Source organism: Scyliorhinus torazame, chromosome 28, assembly GCF_047496885.1.
Source record: "Scyliorhinus torazame isolate Kashiwa2021f chromosome 28, sScyTor2.1, whole genome shotgun sequence".
Classification (NCBI taxonomy): domain Eukaryota; kingdom Metazoa; phylum Chordata; class Chondrichthyes; order Carcharhiniformes; family Scyliorhinidae; genus Scyliorhinus; species Scyliorhinus torazame.
In genome coordinates this window covers 37,505,232-37,526,625 of record NC_092734.1, presented here as the reverse complement: position 1 = coordinate 37,526,625, position 21,394 = coordinate 37,505,232, and the positions used below count along the sequence as shown (strand labels likewise).

Here is a 21,394-nt window from a genome sequence, read left to right as displayed (position 1 = left end):
TCACTGGGTGTGTGTGTGTGTTTGTGTCACTGTGTGTGTGTTTGTGTGTCACTGTGTGTGTGTGTGTGTGTGTGTGTGTGTGTGTGTGTCACTGGGTGTGTGGGGGTGTCACTGGGTGTGTGGGGGTGTCACTGGGTGAGTGTGCGTCACTGGGTGAGTGTGCGTGACACGGCGTGTGTGTGGGTGTCACTGGGTGGGTGTGGGTGTGTCACTGGGTGGGTGTGGGTGTCACTGGGTGGGTGTGGGTGTCACTGGGTGTGTGTGGGTGTCACTGGGTGTGTGGGTGTGGGTGTCACTGGGTGTGTGTGGGTGTCACTGGGTGGGTGTGGGTGTCACTGGGTGGGTGTGGGTGTCACTGGGTGTGTGTGGGTGTGTCACTGGGTGGGTGTGTCACTGGGTGGGTGTGTCACTGGGTGGGTGTGTCACTGGGTGGGTGTGTCACTGGGCGGGGTGTGTCACTGGGCGGGTGTGTCACTGGGCGGGTGTGTCACTGGGCGGGTGTGTCACTGGGCGGGTGGGCGTGTCACTGGGCGGGTGGGCGTGTCACTGGCGGGTGTGCGTGTGTCCCACTGGGTGGGTGGGTGTGCCACTGGGCGGGTGTGTGTGCCACTGGGTGGGTGTGTGTGCCACTGGGTGGGTGTGTGTCCCACTGGGCGGGTGTGTGTGCCACTGGGTGTGCGTGTGTCCCACTGGGTGGGTGTGTGTCCCACTGGGTGGGTGTGTGTCCCACTGGGTGGGTGTGTGTCCCACTGGGTGGGTGTGTGTCCCACTGGGTGGGTGTGTGTCCCACTGGGTGGGTGTGTGTCCCACTGGGTGGGTGTGTGTCCCACTGGGTGGGTGTGCGGGTGTGCCACTGGGTGGGTGTGCGGGTGTGCCACTGGGTGGGTGTGCGGGTGTGCCACTGGGTGGGTGTGCGGGTGTGCCACTGGGTGGGTGTGGGTGTCACTGGGTGGGTGTGTGTGTCACTGGGTGTGTGTGTGTCACTGGGTGTGTGTGTGTGTCACTGGGTGTGTGTGTGTGTCACTGGGTGTGTGTGTGTGTCACTGGGAGGGTGTGTGCGTCACTGGGGTGGGAGAGGTGGTGTGAGTCTGGAGCTGGATGCTGAGGTGGGTGGATTGAAGCTGCTGGTTCTAGCCCTGGGGAGATTGGGAAGCCAGAATGGAGGGGGTGCAGGGAGAGAGGGGCCAAAATCAAAATGGTGCCGGGGAAAGATGGGCTATATTAGAGGACATGAATAGATTCAGAGGAATAATGCACTGTGGCCTGAGTCACAGGTGATATTGATGATATTGCTACCAGTGGGAATGGGGGGGAGGAGAGGGTCGGTGCAGACTCGATGGGCTGAATGGCCTCAGTCTGCACTGTAGGGATTCCACAGTATTCTTCGAAGGTGAAAGAAAGGTTGAGGTGAGGTCAGTGGTATCTGAGGCAGGGGCCCAACACCTCCCTTCATGTGGAAATCTAAAACTCGAGGCCATAGGTTCACAATAAGCTATCTCCTATTTAAGATTGATATGAGGAGGAATTTTTCCGATGAGAAGATTGTTAGTCTATCGAATTCTCTTCCCTAGGGAGCAGTGGAGGTTGGGTCATTGAATATTTTCCAAGCTGGAGGAGAATGTTTTGATCTGCAAGAGAGTCCAGAGTTATGGGGGGGGGGGGTGGGGGGGGGGGGTAGGCAGGAAGGTGGAGTTGGTGGAACACTCCAATCTGCCACGATCTTATTGAATGGTGGAGCAGGCCCGAGGGGCCGAATGGCCTACACCTCCTCCTATTTATTAATGTTTTGATTGTCTTGCCCACTGAGAAGGTGTAAAATGAGCATAAGACACAGTTGGCTGGACTCCTGTTCCTTGTATTGAGCCAAACAGACCGGCGCTCGGTGCTGAGGTGGGTGGTCCCAGTTGGATAGTTATGGTGCATACTTGGCCTCAGTATCGTAGAGTTGAGCGGGGGGGGGGAGGTAAAGGTTCCTGATCCTTTATGCAATGCAGCGGCAGCTCCAACACCCTCCAGGAAGCCCATGTGGATGTCGCAGTGGGATGGGATTGGATCAACATTCACTCCCTCCATCGCTGCGCCCAGTAGCGATAGTGTGGGTGGGTGCCATTTACAACCCGCCAAGGCATCCACGGACACCACTTTGAAAACTCCACCGCTTGGAAACGCAAGGGCAGCAGATGCTGGGGAACACCCCAGTAAGCTCCGGTTCACCCCTCACTCCAACCTGAGTCAGAACCATCATCTCCATCCCTACACGAGTGAGGTCTTGTGGCGCAGTGGCTTAGCGTCCCTGCCTCTGAGCTGGAGGCTCCGGGTTCTCCAGAAACTAGAACCCGAGGGCACAGCCTCCGACTGAAGGGACGGTCCTTTAAAAACTGAGACGAGGAGGAATTTCTTCAGCCAGAGGGTGGTGAATCTGTGGAACTCTTTGCCGCAGAAGGCTGTGGAGGCCAAATCACTGAGTGTCTTTAAGACCGAGATAGATAGGTTCTTGATTAATAAGGGGATCGATGAGAAAGATATCAGCCATGATTGAATGCCAGAGCAGACTCGATGGGCCGAGTGGCCTAATTCTGCTCCTATGTCTTATGGAGTCCCACCCAGGACTTGACGACCGAGGAAGTGCAGCCAAACGGGTTGAGTGTCAACCTTCAAAATCCTGTCAAGCACGCAATGGCGGGTGGTAAGAGTCGGAGAGACGCCTGACCCCCCACGCTTGATGTGGAGTGGCGCCACCTCAAGCTATAAGCCCCTGGCAACAGACTAGTGACCTGTTCCGGGAAATACTAGCTATGGAAACAGATGAAAGTCTGCCTTAGGAAGAAAACTGGAATGGTGAATTCCTACATGGTCACAACCCTGAAACGTTCTGCCTCACAACACTGGGGGTGTACCTCCAGCACATGCAGTGCAGTGTTTGAAGGTGCCCCCAGCCCCCTGACACCTACAACGCCCTGAAGGAACATTTGCATCCCGAGAACGAATATTTAGAAAGAAACTGTGACGCCCTCACAGTCAAATAGCTTGCTGATGTTCACCATTTAAAACTGCCATGTGAAGAATAGTGGCAGCATCAGCAAGGTAAAACTGCCCAGCACCAGGAACGGCGCCTCTGTTCCTTCCCGGAAAAGAATCCCCTGCGTTCAGGAATGTTCGGCCCGAGCCTTGTGGGTGTGTGGAAATTCATCTGCAACTGAACATGGTTGTTGGGTTGGACGCGAGAAGATAAACTGAATAAAATGATGGGTGAGTGGGGATCCTGTAACGTGTGCAATTAAAAGAGAATTCTCAATTACTTCCCATAAGTTATTGTTGCTCCCCACAGGTCACAGTTTATTATTATGCCTCCCTGAGTGGGCTGTGTTGATTTGTGTTTATGAATGTTTGTTTACATCTTGAACTTCAAACAATTAAAACACAAGAGGCTGGATTTATCACCCACAATCGTTTTATTTTACACTGAGGACGTTCAGCTGGGTTCTGCCAATGTGGCCGCTTGCCTTTCTCACCTAACACTCCAGAATGTCTCTCGTTTTTTATTATCCAGCCTGTACTTTTCCTTGTGTCCATTTGCAGTCACTGAACCCCTCCACCCGACCCATTTCTTTGTCTTCCCTCCTCTCCGATTAGGAAAAGCTAGAGAGAGACCTGTATCTCTACCAGCTGAGCTAGACACAGATTTAGAACAAATGGAGAAGATGTTTAGGAGCCAGGACACGCGGCTTTGCGAGGTACTCTCAACTTTCTCACTCAATTGCATGCATTAACCCTTCTGTCCCCAACACCCCCCCCCCCCCCCCCCCCCCCACACACACAAACAAACCGCAATCACTCAGCATGGGGTCTGTGGGGAATCCCTTGTTGAAAGATTAACAAGCTTGTAATCGGTTGATAGCCAGCATGTAACGAGCCAAGCTTGGAAATGAAATGAAATGAAAATCGCTTATTGTCACAAGTAGGCTTCAAATGAAGTTACTGCGAAAAGCCCCTAGTCGCCACATTCCGGCACCTGTTCGGGGAGGCTGGGCCGGCTTGGAGTTGGTCATCCACCGCCTGTATCTTTTTGGGGAGCATGTTTTTTCACCCCCACCCCCCCCCCCCCCCTCGCCTACCCATCCCCCAAATTAAAACCTGGCTCAATGTGTTTGTTTGTTTGTGTTGATGAGTGACAGTTTGGCTAGCACGTCCTGAAATGGATATTGCTTTAGCTGCACGAGTAGGAATTGGCTGCAAATCTCTTGTTGGCTGCATTTCAGAGACGAGTTTGCTGTCAGCCCCTGGTCCAGTTTCCAGGCGGGTTCCTGTACGGCAGAGGCGGTTTTTACACGGTCGCGTGTGTGTGTGTGTATCTATGTGTGTGCGTGCATGCATGCCGAGATTTATTTTTCCCCTTAACTGCTTCCTGTTGTTGATATCACTGTGGGTCGGCCCCAGTCACAATCCTTCCCATCCACGAAGCCGGGATTGCTCCAGCTGACACTCAGCTGGGACTCGGGAGAGCGGAGTCGGGTGTCGAGATGGAGCTGCAGATGGTAACTCTCTCTGTGTTGTTTCCCCCTCTGCTGTGCTGCCAGCCCTCCCCTCCCCATGCTCTTGTCCAAGTTGACCGCGATCAAGGCATCGCACATTTAGGTTCAGTCTGCCGGGATCAGTCCAGGGGCAGCGGCAGCTGTTGGGGAGGAAGAGCTTGTTTCCTTTGCAATGCTTCCCCTGGGCCTCGGCTACCAAATGGCAAATTGCTTTGGTAACAAAAGAGCCCGGTCTGATAAGTCCTGTGAAAGGGCAGAGGGGGAGGGGGGAGAGTGGGTAGGGGGTGCAGCATTTTGAGAAGGCACAGACTGATAATCGACAATTACAGCAGCATTTCTCCCCTATAAGGGGCAGAGATCCACCTTTTAAAACCAAATCAAAGGATGGGGGCTATATTAAGATGGGGATAAGTTTGTCAAGAGCAGGGATTAGTTGGAAAATGCCCCCCCCCCCCCCCACCCACCACCACCACCCCCACATCCCCTCTGCCTTTTGGCCCATTGCTCACAATGACTCAGTGTCGAACAAAAGAGCAGAAGTGAAGCGAGAGGCAGTAGCAGCAGCACTGTCTGTTGTTCAATCTGTCACAGCCCCCCCCCCCTCCCCACCCCACCACCCACCCCTGAAGGAACCTCTCAAGACAACTGGGCTCATTCAACCAGAGAGAGGGAGAGAGCCTGCCAGGGGTTTCTTTAATGTGAGCGGGCTGGAGGGCAAGCAGGTTGGGAAGCGGCTCCGCGCTCTGGGTCCAGCCAGCAAAGTTCACTCCCCGTCAGGGCAGCTGATTTCCCTCCCTCCTTTTTAGTATCCGTCCCCTCTCCGTGCTGCGGCTATCTCAGGTTTGTCAATAACCCCGGTTGTTGCTGTTGTTCTTTCAGAGGGCAGCACAGGATACGTCCCTGGAAATCCCATCCGATCGCTCAAATTAGTAAGTAAACCGTCATTCAGCCTTGACATTAATTCTGCAGTTTTTTTAGTCTGGTCTCTCCATTGATGCCTTGAAATCTGTGTTGTACCGTTCAGCTTTATTTTTAAAATTTCCAATTAAGGGGCAATTTAGCGTGGCCAATCCACCTGCGCTGCACATCTTTTTTTTGGGTTGTGGGGGGTGAGACCCACGCAGACACGGGAGAATTTATGGGCCGCACGGACGCACAGTGGTTAGCGCTGTTGCTTCACCGCGCCAGGGACCCGGGTTCGATTCCCGGCTTGGGTCACTGTCTGTGCGGAGTCGGCACGTTCTCCCCGTGTCTGCGTGGGTTCCTCCGGGCTCTCCGGTTTCTCCCACAAGCCCCGAAAGACGTGCTGTCAGGTGAATTGACATTCCGAATTCTCCCTCTGTGCACCTGAACAGGCGCCGGAATGTGGCGACTAGGGGCTTTTCACAGTAACTTCATTACAGTGTTAATGTAAGCCTACTTGTGACAGTAAAGATTATTATATTATTATTATTATGGGCAAACTCCACACGAACAGTGACCCGGATTGAACCGGGCCCCCGGCGCCGTGAGGCAGTAGTGCTCACCACTGCCCCACCATCCCGCCTCCTGTTTAGTTTTAATTACACCCCAACTATAAATATTAGGAGAGGTGGCTGGATGTTCGGTCAGAGATGCCCCCCTCCTCCTCCACCCCCAGCACTTGCTGCTGGGGATAGAATTGGAGAAAGGGGTCTCGTTATAAGGCCAGAGTCATTCTGCGTTGTATTTCAAATGGTTGAGAATTTGCAGAAAGATTGTAAGGGAGAAGCCAGCAAGCAGAAAGTTGGCCAATTTGCGACGATTTGATGGAGAATTTGCACGTGCCAGAATGCCAATGGTCTTATGGTCATCCTCTGTGGTGCAATTAAATGATGCCCTCTCAGCTCCTCCCCCCCCCCCCCCCCCCCCCCCCCCCCCCACCACCACCACCAAAGACTTGCCCCTCTTTTTGATGACCTGCTTTCTCTCAGGGGATTACGTCTCTTGTCTGACTGCTGAGTTGAACCGTGACAATCTCGAGCTCTTTTCTGTGGTATTTTGGAGCTGTTTATTTCTGTTGGAATAGTTGAGGCTAACAGATCGTCAGGGTGAGACACGTCGTAACAATGCTGTTGTTCTGTGGTACACAGAAAGGCTTTAGAAATCAGCAGTACAAAGGGACTTAGGAGTCCTATTTCAGGATTCTCTGAAGGTTAACGTGCAGGTTCATTTGGCAGTTAGGAAGGCAAATGCAATGTTAGCATTCATGTCGAGAGGGCTAGAATACAAGACCAGGGATGGACTTCCAATAAGGCCCCCTTTGGAGTATTGTGAGCAGTTTTGGGCCCCGTATGTAAGGAAGGATATGCTGGCCTTGGAAAGGGTCCAGAGGATGTTCCCTGGAATGAACAGCTTGCCATATGAGGAGCACCTGATGATTCTGGGTCTGTACTCAATGGAGTTCAGAAAGATGAGGGGGTATTCTTACAGCACACTGACGTGGAGAGGATGTTTCCACTAGTAGGAGAAACTAGAACCAGAGGGAATAATCTCAAACTAAAGGACGATCCTTTGAACCAGAGATGAGGAGGAATTTCTTCAGCCAGAGGGTGGTGAATCTGTGGAACTCTTTGCCGCAGAAGGCTGTGGAGGCCAAATCACTGAGTGTCTATAAGTCAGAGCTAGATAGGTTCTTGATTAATAAGAAGATCAGGGTTATGGGGAGAAGGCAGGAGAATGGGTATGAGAAAAATATCAGCCATCATTGAATGGCGGAGCAGATGTGATGGCCGAGTGGCCTAATTCTGCTCCTATGTCTATGGTACAGTACATGGGCCGGAACCGGGCCTGCTAAGAGCTTGCGCGAATCCATTTGTAAATCAGGTCAATTGGTGCTGGGAGCAGAGAATAGTGGAGTAAATTTTGACCTGCGCATAATCCACTTTGCGACATTTTGTTACGTTAACGGGTCTGTATAAATGTAAGTTGTTGTTGAAGGCCCCAGGCCTGACTCCCAGGCTGCACTGGAGTCTAAACTGAACCAGCGCAGCAATACTGCCACATTTACCTGTGAGATTAGATATGATCCAGAGAGAATGAACTCAGCCAAGGATTTCCATTCTTGATTCTTAACCAAATTAGACTCGAGCTAGATAAGGACAGGTGTCTTGTGTTCCCGAACGATACGCAGAATTCACGGCCAACAGCTCCACGCTGGGGGTTTGTGCTGCACACCACTCCATCGCAAACAACCTGCTGACATTAAGGGACTGACCTGAGCTTGGGGCGGAACTGCAAACTCAGGGGCAACACCAGCAGGAGAGAGAGATAAAGTTCGATTAGAGAGGGGGGTAGAGTGTTGTCAGGCGGAAGGCCAGAAGACGCAGAAGTCGGCCATTTGGCCAATCAAGTCTGCTCCGCCATTCAATGAGATTGTGGCTGACCTGATATGATAATCCCCAACTCCACTTTCCCGCCTTGTCCCCATAACCCTTGAATCCCGTACTGACTAATAATGTGTGTTTATGTTATCGATCCCAGTGAACATTGGATTAGGGAATTTAGTGTCTGTGTCTGTAATATCTATTGTCCTTTTACAATGTTTGCTTTTTCTCTCACTTCCATATGTTTTGCACTCTTTCTATTTTTGTATCTCCTCTCATCTGTCCCCCTATATATATGTGTGCGGGTTCATATATGATTATACCTCTATCTCGCTGTGCATGCGCGTGCTGGCGAGAGTGTGCGCGCGCATGCTGGTGAGGGTGTGTGTGCGCGCATGCGGGGGTGTATGTGCGCGCATGCGGGGGTGTATTTGCGCGTGCACATAGGGTGTGTGCGTATATAAAATCTCTGCAGCTCGGAAGGAGGCCTGTTGGCCCAGTGATCTGATGCTAGCTCTAGAGCTTTCTCCTCATGTCCCGATTCCTGTGTCCTTTTTATATTCTTCCTCTTCCGATATTTATCCAATTCTCTTTTAAATGTTACAGTCCTTACTTCAATCGTTACTTCTCGCCATGCGCTCCTTGGCATGGAAAGAAACAGTTCAGGCCTGCATTCCTTTTGTAACATAGCCAGCGCCAAAGAGAAAATAATTGAAGTTATCTGCTTAATTGCCCATGTCCTGTCAAAGCTTTCCACTGGGGCCTACCTCTGTCAGTAGCCTGTGCCTGAGATTAGCTTCTTTCCTCTCCTTTGCTTCTGATTAGCTTCCCTCAGCTCCATGTTAGAAACACCCAGCATTAATCAACGGGCTTTTATTTTAAACATGGGTTGTTTTACTTCTGTAATATCTAGCAACCTACAGATTTGAGAATAACGGAGCCACCCACTTCATAGAATTTACAGAGCAGAAGGAGGCCATTCGGCCCATCGAGTCTGCACCGGCTCTTGGAAAGAGCACCCTACCCAAGGTCCACACCTCCACCCTGTCCCCATAACACAGCAACCCCACCCAACACTAAGGGCAATTTTGGACACTAAGGGCAATTTATCATGGCCAATCCACCTAACCCGCACATCTTTGGACTGTGGGAGGAAACGGGAGCACCCGGAGGAAACCCACGCACGCACGGGGAGGATGTGCAGACTCCGCACAGACAGTGACCCAAGCCGGGAATCGAACCTGGGACCCTGGAGCTGTGAAGCAATTGTGCTATCCACAATGCTACCGTGCTGCCCAGGGAATCCCAGAGAAGTGTTGTTTTACACTTCGAATTGACGTCTAGAATTCATAAGTTTAGGCCGTGAGGGGAATGAGTGAATTTGACCGAGGTGGGGGAAGGGTGGCAAGGAGGCAGATAAGAGGGTGAAGGAAGAGGAGAGTGGTGTGAGGTACATGGAGAAGGAGTGGACAGGGGGATCACGGGGTGAGAGAGGACAGTTGGGGAAGAAGGTGAGGAGAGGTTGAAAGCACTCGAAAGAAGGGGTAGAGAGGTGGAACAGGATTTGGGGTGACGGGGGAGGGCTTTAAATGGGAATGTGCTAATGAGTAAGTAGCCAGGATGTAAACCATGTGACCAGCAGACATTGTTCAGAAGAACTTTCGGTTTAGCTAGCAGCATGTGATGTGAAGGAGTTGCAGCTGTCCTTCTTTGTTACCAATAGCTGTTAAATCTTTATAGTAAATCGGCCTGCTGAGCAATCCTCTACAGCATCTTCAAATAAACTGAGCCTACATTTAGTTTACCAATCCTGTGTGAGATTGACAAGTTTGTAATCAGCAAACATAGAACGGCAGGATGGTGAGGAGTGAAAGAAGAAGGGTTGGCGTTATATAATTTTTCATGATCTCGGGCCGTCTGAGAGCCTTTTGCAGCCGATAAAGTGGCTTTGAAATGCAATCTCTGTGGGATGTAGGAAATAGAGGCGGGCAGCCCGAGAGAGGTGGTAAGGAAGAGAATAGAGGGGAGACGGGGGGATGGGGAGGGGGGGGGGGAACTTGAATATGGAGGACAATAAGGGGATTGGTGCCGATGAGTTGAGATGTTCGGTGGGACTAGCTGGGCAGCGGCTGAGATCATTGGTTTTTGGTCACCCGAGGATGGAGCCTTCCACCTCTCTGCCCTCCCACCTCTCTCCACTCGCCTTCCATCTTCCCATTTACGTTTCCTCTCTTGTGATCCTATCCGCGTTCTCCATCCCCACTCCCCTGACCCACCTTGACCTTTAACCTCACTGTCAACAACTTGCGTACAACATCCTAGGGGGAGAGGGGGGAGACGGACAACTTCAAAAGCAGCGTGACTAATGGAGCCAGGAAACTTATTCGTTCCTTTACAGACTAAACCCTTGAGAATTGAGACTAAATGAAATGTCAGTCATGTGATTGGAATTGCTTACGGGTCCAGCCTGGTCCAGAATAGCTGTATGGACCTCTCTCAAACCATGCAGTCACCCTCCTCTTTGAAAAATAAATCATATGGTCAGTCAAAGGCTTTCAGACCTGGGATGGTTCACTATTTCTACAAATTAATCATCTGCAAATGGTTTTTTTTGCATTCGAGGTTGGCTGACCAGCTTTTAGGCCACTATTGTAAAGCCACTGGGAACCTTAAATCCTTTCTGGCTTGGAGTGGTTTCGATCAGGCTGTGGGCTTATTGTGTGATGGAGTCTGGTATTGTCGCCTCTTCTGAGATCTTTCTACCCCGGAGCACTTAGCAATCTGGGTGGACTCTCTGACAACAGAAAGCACGCATGAACTGAGAGAATGGGAAACTTCACAGCACAGGCGATAGACAATTGGTTGGTCCAGCCTTCATGGAAGGACTGTCCAGTTACTACCCTCACTCGCGAGTCTGTGCATGCTGGGGGGTGGGGGGGCATAGTCTGTGCATGCTGGGGGGTGGGGGGCATAGTCTGTGCATGCTGGGGGGTGGGGGCATAGTCTGTGCATGCTGGGGGGGGCATAGTCTGTGCATGCTGGGGGGTGGGGGACATAGTCTGTGCGTGCTGGGGGGTGGGGGGCACAGTCTGTGCATGCTGGGGGGTGGGGGGCACAGTCTGTGCATGCTGGGGGGGGGGGGGTTGCAGGCATAGGAGATGGAAGTTTTCAAGACTAAGGTTGCTAGAACTTTGGGCAAGATTTTCAAGGAACATGGAACAACGGTGGTGTAATCATAGAATCTACGGCAGGGAGACAGGCCCTTCGGCCCCAACCTGTCCATGCCAACCAAAAAGCCCATCCACGCTAACCCCATTTGCCTGTATTTGGCCCCTATCCCTCTAAACCTTTCCTACCCATGTATCTGTCCAAATGCTTTTTAAATGTTGTCAATGTCCCTGCCTCCAGCAGCTCATTCCACATATGTACCACCCTCGGTGTAAAAATGTTGCTCCTCGGGTTCCCATTAATTCTTTCCCCTTTTAACTTAAACCTAGTTCCCCAACCCTGGGAAAAAGACTGAGTGCATTCACCCTATCCATGCCTCTCATGATCTTATCCACCTCTATAAGATCACCCCTCAGTCTCATAAGCTCCAAAGAAAAAAGTCCCAGCCTGCCCAACCTCTCCCTATAATTCAGTCCCTTGTGCCCTGGCAACATCCTTGTAAATCTCTTCTGCCCTCTCTCCAGTTTAACAACATCTTTCCGACAGCAAGGCGACCAAAACCGAACACAATACTCCAGGTTCGACCTCACCAACGTCCTGTACAACTGCAACATAACCTCCCAACGTCTATACTCAATGCCCTGACTGATGAAGGCCAGCATGCCAAAAGCCCTCTTCACTGTCCTATCTACCTGTGACTCCACCTTTAGAGAACCGTGTTGAGATTGAGATCAGCCATGACCTAACTGAGGCGGGGGAGGGGGTGGTGGAATGGGCTCGAAGGACTGAATGTCTGGCCTACATGGGGCAGCACAGTTGCTTCACAGCTCCAGGGCCCCAGGTTCGATTCCTGCTTGGGTCACTGTGACGTGTCTGCACGTTCTCTGCCTGGGTTTCCTCCGGGTGCTCCGGTTTCCTCCCACAAGCCCCGAAAGACGTGCTTGTTAGGTGAATTGGGCGTTCTGAATCCTCCCTCAGTGTACCCGAACAGGCGCCGAGTGTGGAGACTATGGGCTTTTCAGTCACTTCATTGCAGTGTTAATGTCAGCCTACTTGTGACAATAAAGATTATTATTATTATGTGGCCTACTTCCATTTGTAAAATGGTGACCCCTGGGCTTGTGATGCAGGTGGAGGCAGCAACTGCGAGGGAGCTGTGTGGCGTGCCCCTATCAGTTCCGGAGACTCCCTGCCTGCCACAGGAGCTCGGTTTCCCAGGATTAATCTCTATTGGAGCGACATAAAAGATGTAGTGCAGGTATTTCAAAATAGAAGGCGAAGCAGCTTGAGACTGAGATGAGGAGAATTTATTTTTACCCCGAGGGTTTGAATCTTTGGAATTCTCTCTCCCAAAATAATGTGGAAGCTCAGTCATGGAGTGTGTTTAAAGCCGAGATTAATAGATTTCTAAATCTCAATGACAGAGAGGGATATGGGGGATAGTGTGGGGAGAAAGGCATTGAAGTGGATGATCAGACATGATTATATTGAATGGCGGTGCAGGCTCGATGGGCTGAATGGCCTGCTCCTGTTCCCATGATCAGACGCCTTAATTCCTGTCCACTGTTTTTGAGCATAGATGATCCCTATCGCTGTGAGGTGATGCATTTTGGAAGGTCTAATTCAAGTGGTAAATATACAGTAAACGGCAGAACCCTTGAGAGTATTGACAGTCAGAGAGATCTAGGTGTACAGGTCCACAAGTCACTGAAAGCGGCAACACAGGTGGAGAAGGTAGTCAAGAAGGCATACGGCATGCTTGCTTTCATTGGCCGGGGCATTGAGTATAAGAATTGGCAAGTCATGTTGCAGCTGTATAGAACCTCAGTTAGGCCACACTTGGAGTATAGTGTTCAATTCTGGTCGCCACACTACCAGAAGGATGTGGAGGCTTTAGAGAGGGTGCAGAAGAGATTTACCAGAATGTTGCCTGGTATGGAGGGCATTAGCTATGAGGAGAGGTTGAATAAACTCGGTTTGTTCTCACTGGAACGAAGGAGGTTGAGGGGAGACCTGGTAGAGGTCTAAAAAATTATGAGGGGCATAGACAGAGTGGATAGTCAGAGGCTTTTTCCCAGGGTAGAGGGGTCAATTACTAGGGGGCATAGGTTTAAGGTGCGAGGGGCAAGGTTTAGAGGAGATGTACGAGGGAAGTATTTTACACAGAGGGTAGTGGGTGCCTGGAACTCGCTGCCTCAGGAAGGACATACTGGCACTGGAGCGGGTCCAGTGGAGATTCACACGGATGATCCCAGGAATGGTAGGCCTAACATACGATGAACGTCTGAGGATCCTGGGATTATATTCATTGGAGTTTAGGAGGTTGAGAGGAGATCTAATAGAAACTTACAAGATAATGAATGGCTTAGATAGGGTGGATGTAGGGAAGTTGTTTCCATTAGCAGGGGAGACTAGGACCAGGGGGCACAGCCTTAGAATAAAAGGGAGTCACTTTAGAACAGAGATGAGGAGAAATTTCTTCAGCCAGAGAGTGGTGGGTCTGTGGAATTCATTGCCACAGAGGACGGTGGAGGCCGGGACGTTGAGTGTCTTTAAGACACAAGTTGTTAAATTCTTGATTTCTCAAGGAATTAAGGGCTATGGAGAGAGAGCGGGTAAATGGAGTTGAAATCAGCCATGATTGAATGATGGAGTGGATTCGATGGGCCGAATGGCCTTACTTCCGCTCCTATGTCTTATGGTCTTATGGTGGAAGCAGGGACGATAGTGACATTTAAGGGGCACCTTGACAAATACATGAATAGGATGGGAATAGAGGGATATGGACCCCAGAAGTGTAGAGGATTGTAGTTTAGTCGGGCAGCATGGTTGGCGCGGGCTTGGAGGGCCGAAGGGCCTGTTCCTGTGCTGTACTTTTCTTTGTTATTAGTATTGCACAGCAAGACTACAGACAAGTGCGAGAATAAATTACCCAATTGTGGAGTCATATTGTGCACTTTGCTAATTTTAGGGAGAAATTGAACATTGTAGCATAGGGAGAATGGTGCGATATGGATGCCAATTGTTATTGGACATTTTGTCTCCTTTCAGGATTCAACTTGTCCAAAAATGTGTTGCGAGGAACATTGGTGATAAATAAGTTCCGTACCAATAATGTGCTTGCAAAAAGCTTTTGTTAAGTCAGTAATGAGGTCCCACAGCTGAAATGGAGCCGCTGAGCTTAATGGGCAGGAAATCTAATACCCCATCAGATGGTGGGGGCACGAGGTAGGAATTGATTCTTTCTCATCTGGTCTCTGAGTCTTTTTAAAAAAAAAAAACGTTTTCAAATTTTCACAAAATATCAACAACAAAACCCTTGCACCGATCCCCTTAAGGCGAATTTCACCCTCTCCAATTTAATAAACCTCGCCATATCGCTGATCCAGGATTCCACGCTTGGGGGCCTCGCATCCTTCCACTGAAGAAGAATCCTTCGCCGGGCTACCGGGGAGGCAAAGGCCTGAATTCCGGCCTCTTTTGCCTCCTGCACTCCTGGCTCCTCTGCCACCCCAAATATTGCGAGCCCCCAGCCCGGTTTGACCCTGGAGCCTACCACCCTCGACACTGTCCTCGCTACGCCCTTCCAAAATTCCTCCAGCGCTGGGCAGGCCCAGAACATATGGGTGTGATTTGCTGGGCTCCCTGAGCACCTAACACACCTGTCATCACCCCCAAAGAACCGGCTCATCCTTGCCCCGGTCATGTGAGCCCTATGCAGCACCTTAAATTGTATGAGGCTGAGCCTCGCGCAAGAGGAGGAAGAGTTCACCCTCCCCAGGGCATCCGCCCACGTCCCCTCGTCAATCTCCTCACCCAACTCCTCCTCCCACTTACCCTTTAGCTCCTCCACCGAGGCTTCCTCCTCCTCCTGCATCACCTGATGCGTTGCCGAGATCCTTCCCTCTCCAACCCACACCCCCGACAGCACCCTGTCCTGGACCCTGCGTGGCGGCAACAGTGGGAACTCCACCACCTGCCGCCGAACAAACGCCCTTACCTGCATATATCTGAAGGTGTTCCCCGGGGGGAGCCCAAACTTCTCCTCCAGCTCACCCAGGCTCGCCAACTTCCCGTCCACAAACAGGTCCCCCATCCTTCTAATACCTACCCTGTGCCAGCTCAGAAACCCTCCGTCCATCCTCCCCGGGACAAACCGGTGGTTCCCCCGAATCGGGGACCACACCGAGGCCCCCGCCTCCCCCCTGTGACGTCTCCATTGCCCCCAAATTTTGAGGGTAGCCGCCACCATCGGGCTCATGGTGTACCTCGTTGGAGGAAGCGGCGCCGTCACCAGCGCCTCCAGGCTCGTGCCCACACAGGACGCCATCTCCAGCCTGTTCCACGCCGCCTCATCCCCCTCCATCACCCACTTACGCACCATCGCCACGTTGGCGGCCCAATAATACCCACAGAGGTTAGGCAGCGCCAACCGCCCCTATCCCTGCATTGCTTCAGGAACACTCTTCTCACCCTCTGGATCTTCTGCGCCCACACAAACCCCATAACGCTCCTGTTAACCCGCCTGAAGAAGGCCTTAGGGATCAGGATGGGGAGGCATTGGAACAGGAACAACAACCTCGGGAGCACCGTCATTTTAACTGACTGCACTCTACCCGCCAGGGAGAGTGGCAGCACGTCCCACCTCTTAAACTCCTCCTCCATCTGCTCCACCAGCCTCGTGAAGTTAAGCTTATGTAGGGCCCCCCAGCTCCTAGCCACCTGGACCCCCAGGTACCTGAAACTCCTCTCTGCCCTTTTTAGCGGGAGCTCACCAATCCCCCTCTCCTGGTCCCCTGGGTGCACTACGAACAACTCGCTCTTCCCCATATTAAGCTTGTACCCGGAGAAATCTCCAAACTCCCTAAGGATCCTCATCACCCCCGGCGGAATGCCACCCACCGGGTCCGCCACATATAGCAGCAAATCGTCCGCATAGAGCGACACCCGATGCTCCTCCCCACCCCGCACCAGCCCCCTCCAGTTCCTCGACTCCCTCAACGCCATGGCCAGGGGTTCAATTGCCAGTGCAAAGAGCAGGGGGGACAGGGGACACCCCTGCCTCATCCCCCGGTGTAGCCGGAAATACTCTGACCTCCTTCTGTTCGTGGCCACACTCGCCACTAGGGCCTCATACACCACCTGACGAACTTCTCCCAGAACCCAAACCATTTCAACACCTCCCACAGGTACACCCATTCCACCCTATCAAAGGCCTTCTCCTCATCCATCGCCGCCACTATCTCCGCCTCCCCTTCCATCATCTGCATCATTATAACATTCAAGAGACTCCGTACATTAGTATGCAACTGCCGCCCTTTCACGAACCCCATCTGATCCTCATGTATGATCTGCGGCACACAGTCCTCTATCCTCATGGCCAAATCTATGCCAGCAACTTTGCATCTACATTTAAGAGTGAGATCGGCCTATATGACCCACACTGTAGGGGATCCTTGTCCCGCTTCAGGATCAGGGAAATTAGCGCTCTAGACATCGTCGGGGACAGAGCCCCCCCTTCCCTTACCTAGTTAAAGGTCCTTACCAACAGCGGGCCCAACAGGTCCGCATGCTTCTTGTATAATTCAACCGGGAACCCATCCGGCCCCGGTGCCTTCCCCGCCTGCATGTTCCCTATCCCTTTGACCAACTCCTCCAACCCAAACGGCACCCCCAACCCCGCCACCTGCCCCTCCTCCACCCTCGGAAACCTCAGCCGGTCCAGGAAGCGACCCATCCCTCCCTCCTCCAGTGGGGGCTCAGACCGGTACAGTTCCTCGTAGAAGTCCCTGAAGACCCCATTGATACCCACCGCACTTCGCACCGTGCTCCCTCCTCCATCCCTAACTCCCCGATCTCCCTAGCTGCCTCTCTCTTCCGAAGCTGGTGCGCCAGCATCCGGCTCGCCATTTCTCCGTATTCATATACCGCCCCCTGCGCCTTCTTCCACTGCGCCTCCGCCTTCCTGGTGGTCAACAAATCGAACTCAGCCTGGAGGCTACGCCGCTCACTGAGCAATCCCTCCTCCGGGGCCTCCGCGTACCTCCTATCCACCCTCACCATCTCCCCCACCAACCTCTCCCTCTCCCCCCTCTCCCCCCTCTCCTTGTGTGCCCTAATGGAGATCAGCTCTCCTCTGACCACCGCCTTCAGCGCCTCCCAGGCCACCCCTACTTCCACCTCCCCATTGTCATTAGCCTCCAGGTACCTCTCTATACACTTCCGCACCCGCCCGCTCACCTCCTCCGCCAGCAACCCCACCTCTAGGCACCACAGCGGGCGCTGGTCCCTCTCCTCCCCCAACCCGAGGTCCACCCAGTGCGGAGCATGATCGGAAATGGCTATTGCCGAGTACTCCGTATCCTCCACCCTCGGAATCAGCGCCCTGCTCATGACAAAAAAGTCAATGCGGGAGTAGGCCTTGTGGACATGGGAGAAGAACTAAATTTCCCTGGCCCCGGCCTCGCAAACCTCCATGGATCCTCCCCTCCCATCTGGTCCATGAACCCCCTCAGCACCTTGGCCGCTGCTGACCTCCTGCCCGTCCTAGACCTAGAGCGATACAAGGCCGGGTCCAGCACCGTGTTGAAATCCCCCCCCCCCGTTATCAGGCCCCCTGTCTCCAGGCCCGCCCCGACCTCCTCTACCAACTCCAGCTCCCCATTGGCCATTCCAGTAGCAACCCGGTTCCCCCCCGCCCCAGCTAGGTCCCCCCCTAGCTGCATTGCTCCCCCCATTGCACTCCCGTAAGTCAGCTGACTCCTGCTGACCCCGGCCACTCCCGCCGCTCCCCCCCCCCCCCCCCCAGTGTGGAACTCCCCGTCCACCAGCGGGTTCTACTCCATTTCACTCCCAGCTCGGGAGAATAGCCCGTGCTTCCCAGCTCCGGCCCCGCCCCTTCAGCCCTAAGCGCGGGAAAAAGCCCGCGCTTTCCACTCGCCCGGCCCCGCCTCCCCTGGCGCAGCTCCCTTTCCAGGCCCGGTCCCACTACCCCCAACTCAGGCCTCTCCCCCCCCCCCCCCCCCCCCCCCCCCCACCCGCCCCCCCCACGAGCCCGCCCGGCGGACCCAATCAAAACACTGCCCAGTCAACCCCCAAAAAACAAAGAACCCCCCCCTCGAAACACAACCCAACAATCCCCATCCATCCCTCCACCACAACCCCTCGTTCCCGACCCTTAGCCCGAGTCCAGTTTTTCGGCCTGAACAAAGGCCACGCCTCCTCCGGGGACTCGAAATAATGGTGTCGATCCTTATAGGTGACCCACAGACACGCCGGCTGCAGCATACCGAACTTCACCCCCTTCCTGTGCAGCACCGCCTTCGCCCGGTTGTAACCGGCCCTCTTCTTCGCCACCTCCGCGCTCCAATCCTGGTAGATCCGGACCTCCACGTTCTCCCACCTGCTGCTCCGCTCCTTCTTGGCCCACCTTAACACACACTCCCGATCAGCAAACCGGTGGAACCGCACCAGCACCGCCCGCGGCGGCTCGCTGGGCTTGGGCCCCCTCGCCAGCACTCGGTGGGCCCCCTCCAGCTCCAATGGCCCCTGAAAGGCCCCCGCTCCCATCAGCGAGTTCAGCACGTAGCCCCCCTCGTCCGATCCCTCCAGCCCCTCCGGGAGGCCCAGAATCCGCCGGTTCTTCCGCCTCGACCGGTTCTCCATCTCCTCGGACCTCGCCTGCCATTTCTTGTGGAGCGCCTCGTGCGCCTCCACCTTCACCGCCTGGCCCAGGATCTCGTCCTCGTTCTCCGAGACCTTCTGCTGGACCTCCCGGATCGCCGCCCCTTGGGCCGTTTGAGTCTCCAGCAGCTTATCGATTGAAGCCTTCATTGGCTCCAATAGCTCTTCTTTCAGTTCCTTAAAACAGCGCTGGAGAAGCTCCTGCTGCTCTTGCGCCCACTGCCTCCACGCTGCCTGGTCTCCGCCGGCTGCCACCTTGGTCCTCCTCCCTCGCACCTTTCATTGCTTCACTGCCACTTTTTAAAATCGCCCCACTCCTGGTCCAATCCATACAATATCGGGGGAATGTTGCTGTCCCCTTCCCACACCGGGAAACGTCGAACAAGCGCCGTTACGGGCCCGAAAAAGAGCCCAAAAGTCCGTTTTCAGCGGGAGCTGCCGAACGTGCGACTTCTCTCCGCATAGCCGCACCCGGAAGTCCGGTTTCTGAGCCTTACGTGAGCTCCTGGCTCCAGGTAGAGGAATATATGGAAGGAAGCCTGTCTTGGGAATGCAAATTGTATAACGGATCTGCGTTATTGGCCATATATAAACTGGCAGGCCCAGCGTCCACTCCAGAGGATGGACTGGACACTTGTCCACCATTAACAATCCTCCTCTCACAGTCAAGCAGAAATCGAATCCAATTGTACTCCTGTCAAATCTGAGCAATAAAAATGGTTTATATCAGCACAGGGGAGTGTTTGCACCATTGAGGCTCTCTGTGAGGGTGGGGGTGGTGGGCTATATTTATTACTGTACAAGATATTGCCATCGAAGGAATGCAACAAAGGTACACCAGACCTGTTCCCAGGGTGACAGGACTGTCCCAGGAAGAGTGGTTGGGGAAAATGGACCGGTGTTCTTTAGAATTTCGAAGAATCCGAGGCGAGGAAAGGAAGGACATAATTGCTTTGGAGCGAATCACAGATTAATACTGTACAGAAGAGGCCCTTCGGCCCATCGAGTGTGCACGGACGAACGAAAAGCACCTGACCTGCCCACCTAATTCCATTTGCCAGCACTGGGCCCACAGCCTGGAATCTTGAGATGTGACAAGTGCTCATCCAGGTACTTTTTGAAGGATTTAAGGCAACCCGTCTCTCCCACCTTCCCAGGCAGAACATTCCAGACCCTCACCTCCCTCTGGATAAATAGTTTTTCCTCAAATCCTCCCTAAATCTCCTGCCCCTCACCTTGAACTTGAGTCCCCCTCGAAACTGACCCTTCAACTAAGGGGAACAGCTGTTCCCTCTCCACCCTGTCCATGTCCCTCATAATCTTGTCCACCTCGATCAGGCCGCCCCTCAGTCTTCTCTGCTCCAGCGAACACAACCCAAGCCTATCCAACCTCTCTGCATAACTGAAACGTTCCATCCCAGGCAAGGGAGTCCAGAAGAGGTTTACAAGAATGTTACCAGGGCTAGAAAAATGTAGCTCGAGGAGAGATTGGAGAGGTTGGGGTTATTTTGGAACAAAGAAGGCTGACTTAATTAAGGTGGACAAAATTAGGAGGGGAAGAAGGAGAGTGGGCAGGATGAAATTGTTTCCCTTGGTGGAGATTCTAGAACCAGGGACATAGATTCAGGATAAGCAGCAGAAGGTGTAGAGGGGACGTGAGGAAGAACATTTTTACACAGAGGGGAGGGAGTCTGGAATTCGCTGCCCGAGTTGGTGGTGGAGGCAGAGACCCTAAACTCTTTTTAAAAGTACCTGGATCGCCACCTTAAGTGCTGTAAGCTACAGGGCCGTGGACTGGGTACAGGAAGCTGGGATTAGAAAGAGCATCTGGGAGACCTCGGGCTGGCATGGAGAAGATGGGCCGAATGGCCTTCTGTGCGGTAACTTTGGTATGATTCTATCTCATTGAAACCTGCAAAATACTTAAAAGGACAGAGAGGGTAGATTCAGGTAAGGTGTTTCCCTTGGTTGGGGAGTCTAGAACCAAGGCACAATTTCAAAATAAGAGGGAAGTCACTTAGGACAGAGATGAGGAGACATGTCTTTACACAGAGGGTTGTGTATCTATGGAATTCTCTATCCCAGAGGGATGCGGAAGCTCAGTCATTGAGAATGTTTAAAGCAGAGATTAATACGTTTCTGATCAACAATAAAGGAAAGAGTTATGGGGATAGAGGGTGTAAAAGGCATTGGAATGTCCTATCAGCCATGATACTATTGAATGGCGAAGCAGGCTCGATGAACTGAACTCCTGTAGTTGGGGCAGCACAGTAGCATTGTGGATAGCACAATTGCTTCACAGCGCCAGGGTCCCGGGTTCGATTCCGGCTTGGGTCACTGTCTGTGCGGAGTCTGCACGTTCTCCTCGTGTGTGCGTGGGTTTCCTCCGGGTGCTCCGGTTTCCTCCCACAGTCCAAAGATGTGCAGGTTAGGTGGATTGGCCATGCTAAATTGCCCTTAGTGTCTAAAATTGCCCTTCGTGTTGGGTGGGGTTACTGGGTTATGGGGGTAGGGTGTGGGCTTGGGTAGGGTGCTCTTTCCAAGAGCCGGTGCAGTCTCGATGGGCGAATGGCCTCCTTCTGCACTGTAAATTCTATGTTAATCCTGTTCCTATCTGAGGTTGGGCAGACTGAGATTTTGACTTCAGATTTTTCCCACCGAGGAGGC

General features: G+C 52.9%; 1 protein-coding gene across 1 annotated transcript in view; it reads left to right on the top strand.

The window, feature by feature from the left end:
- The window catches only part of LOC140403686 (sorbin and SH3 domain-containing protein 1-like), a 186,776-nt gene that overhangs the window by 116,535 nt on the left and 48,847 nt on the right, over positions 1–21,394 (top strand). The window contains 3 exon segments of the mRNA XM_072491857.1: positions 3,634–3,664; positions 3,667–3,734; positions 5,412–5,461. Of these exon segments, the coding sequence (XP_072347958.1) occupies positions 3,634–3,664; positions 3,667–3,734; positions 5,412–5,461 (149 nt within the window).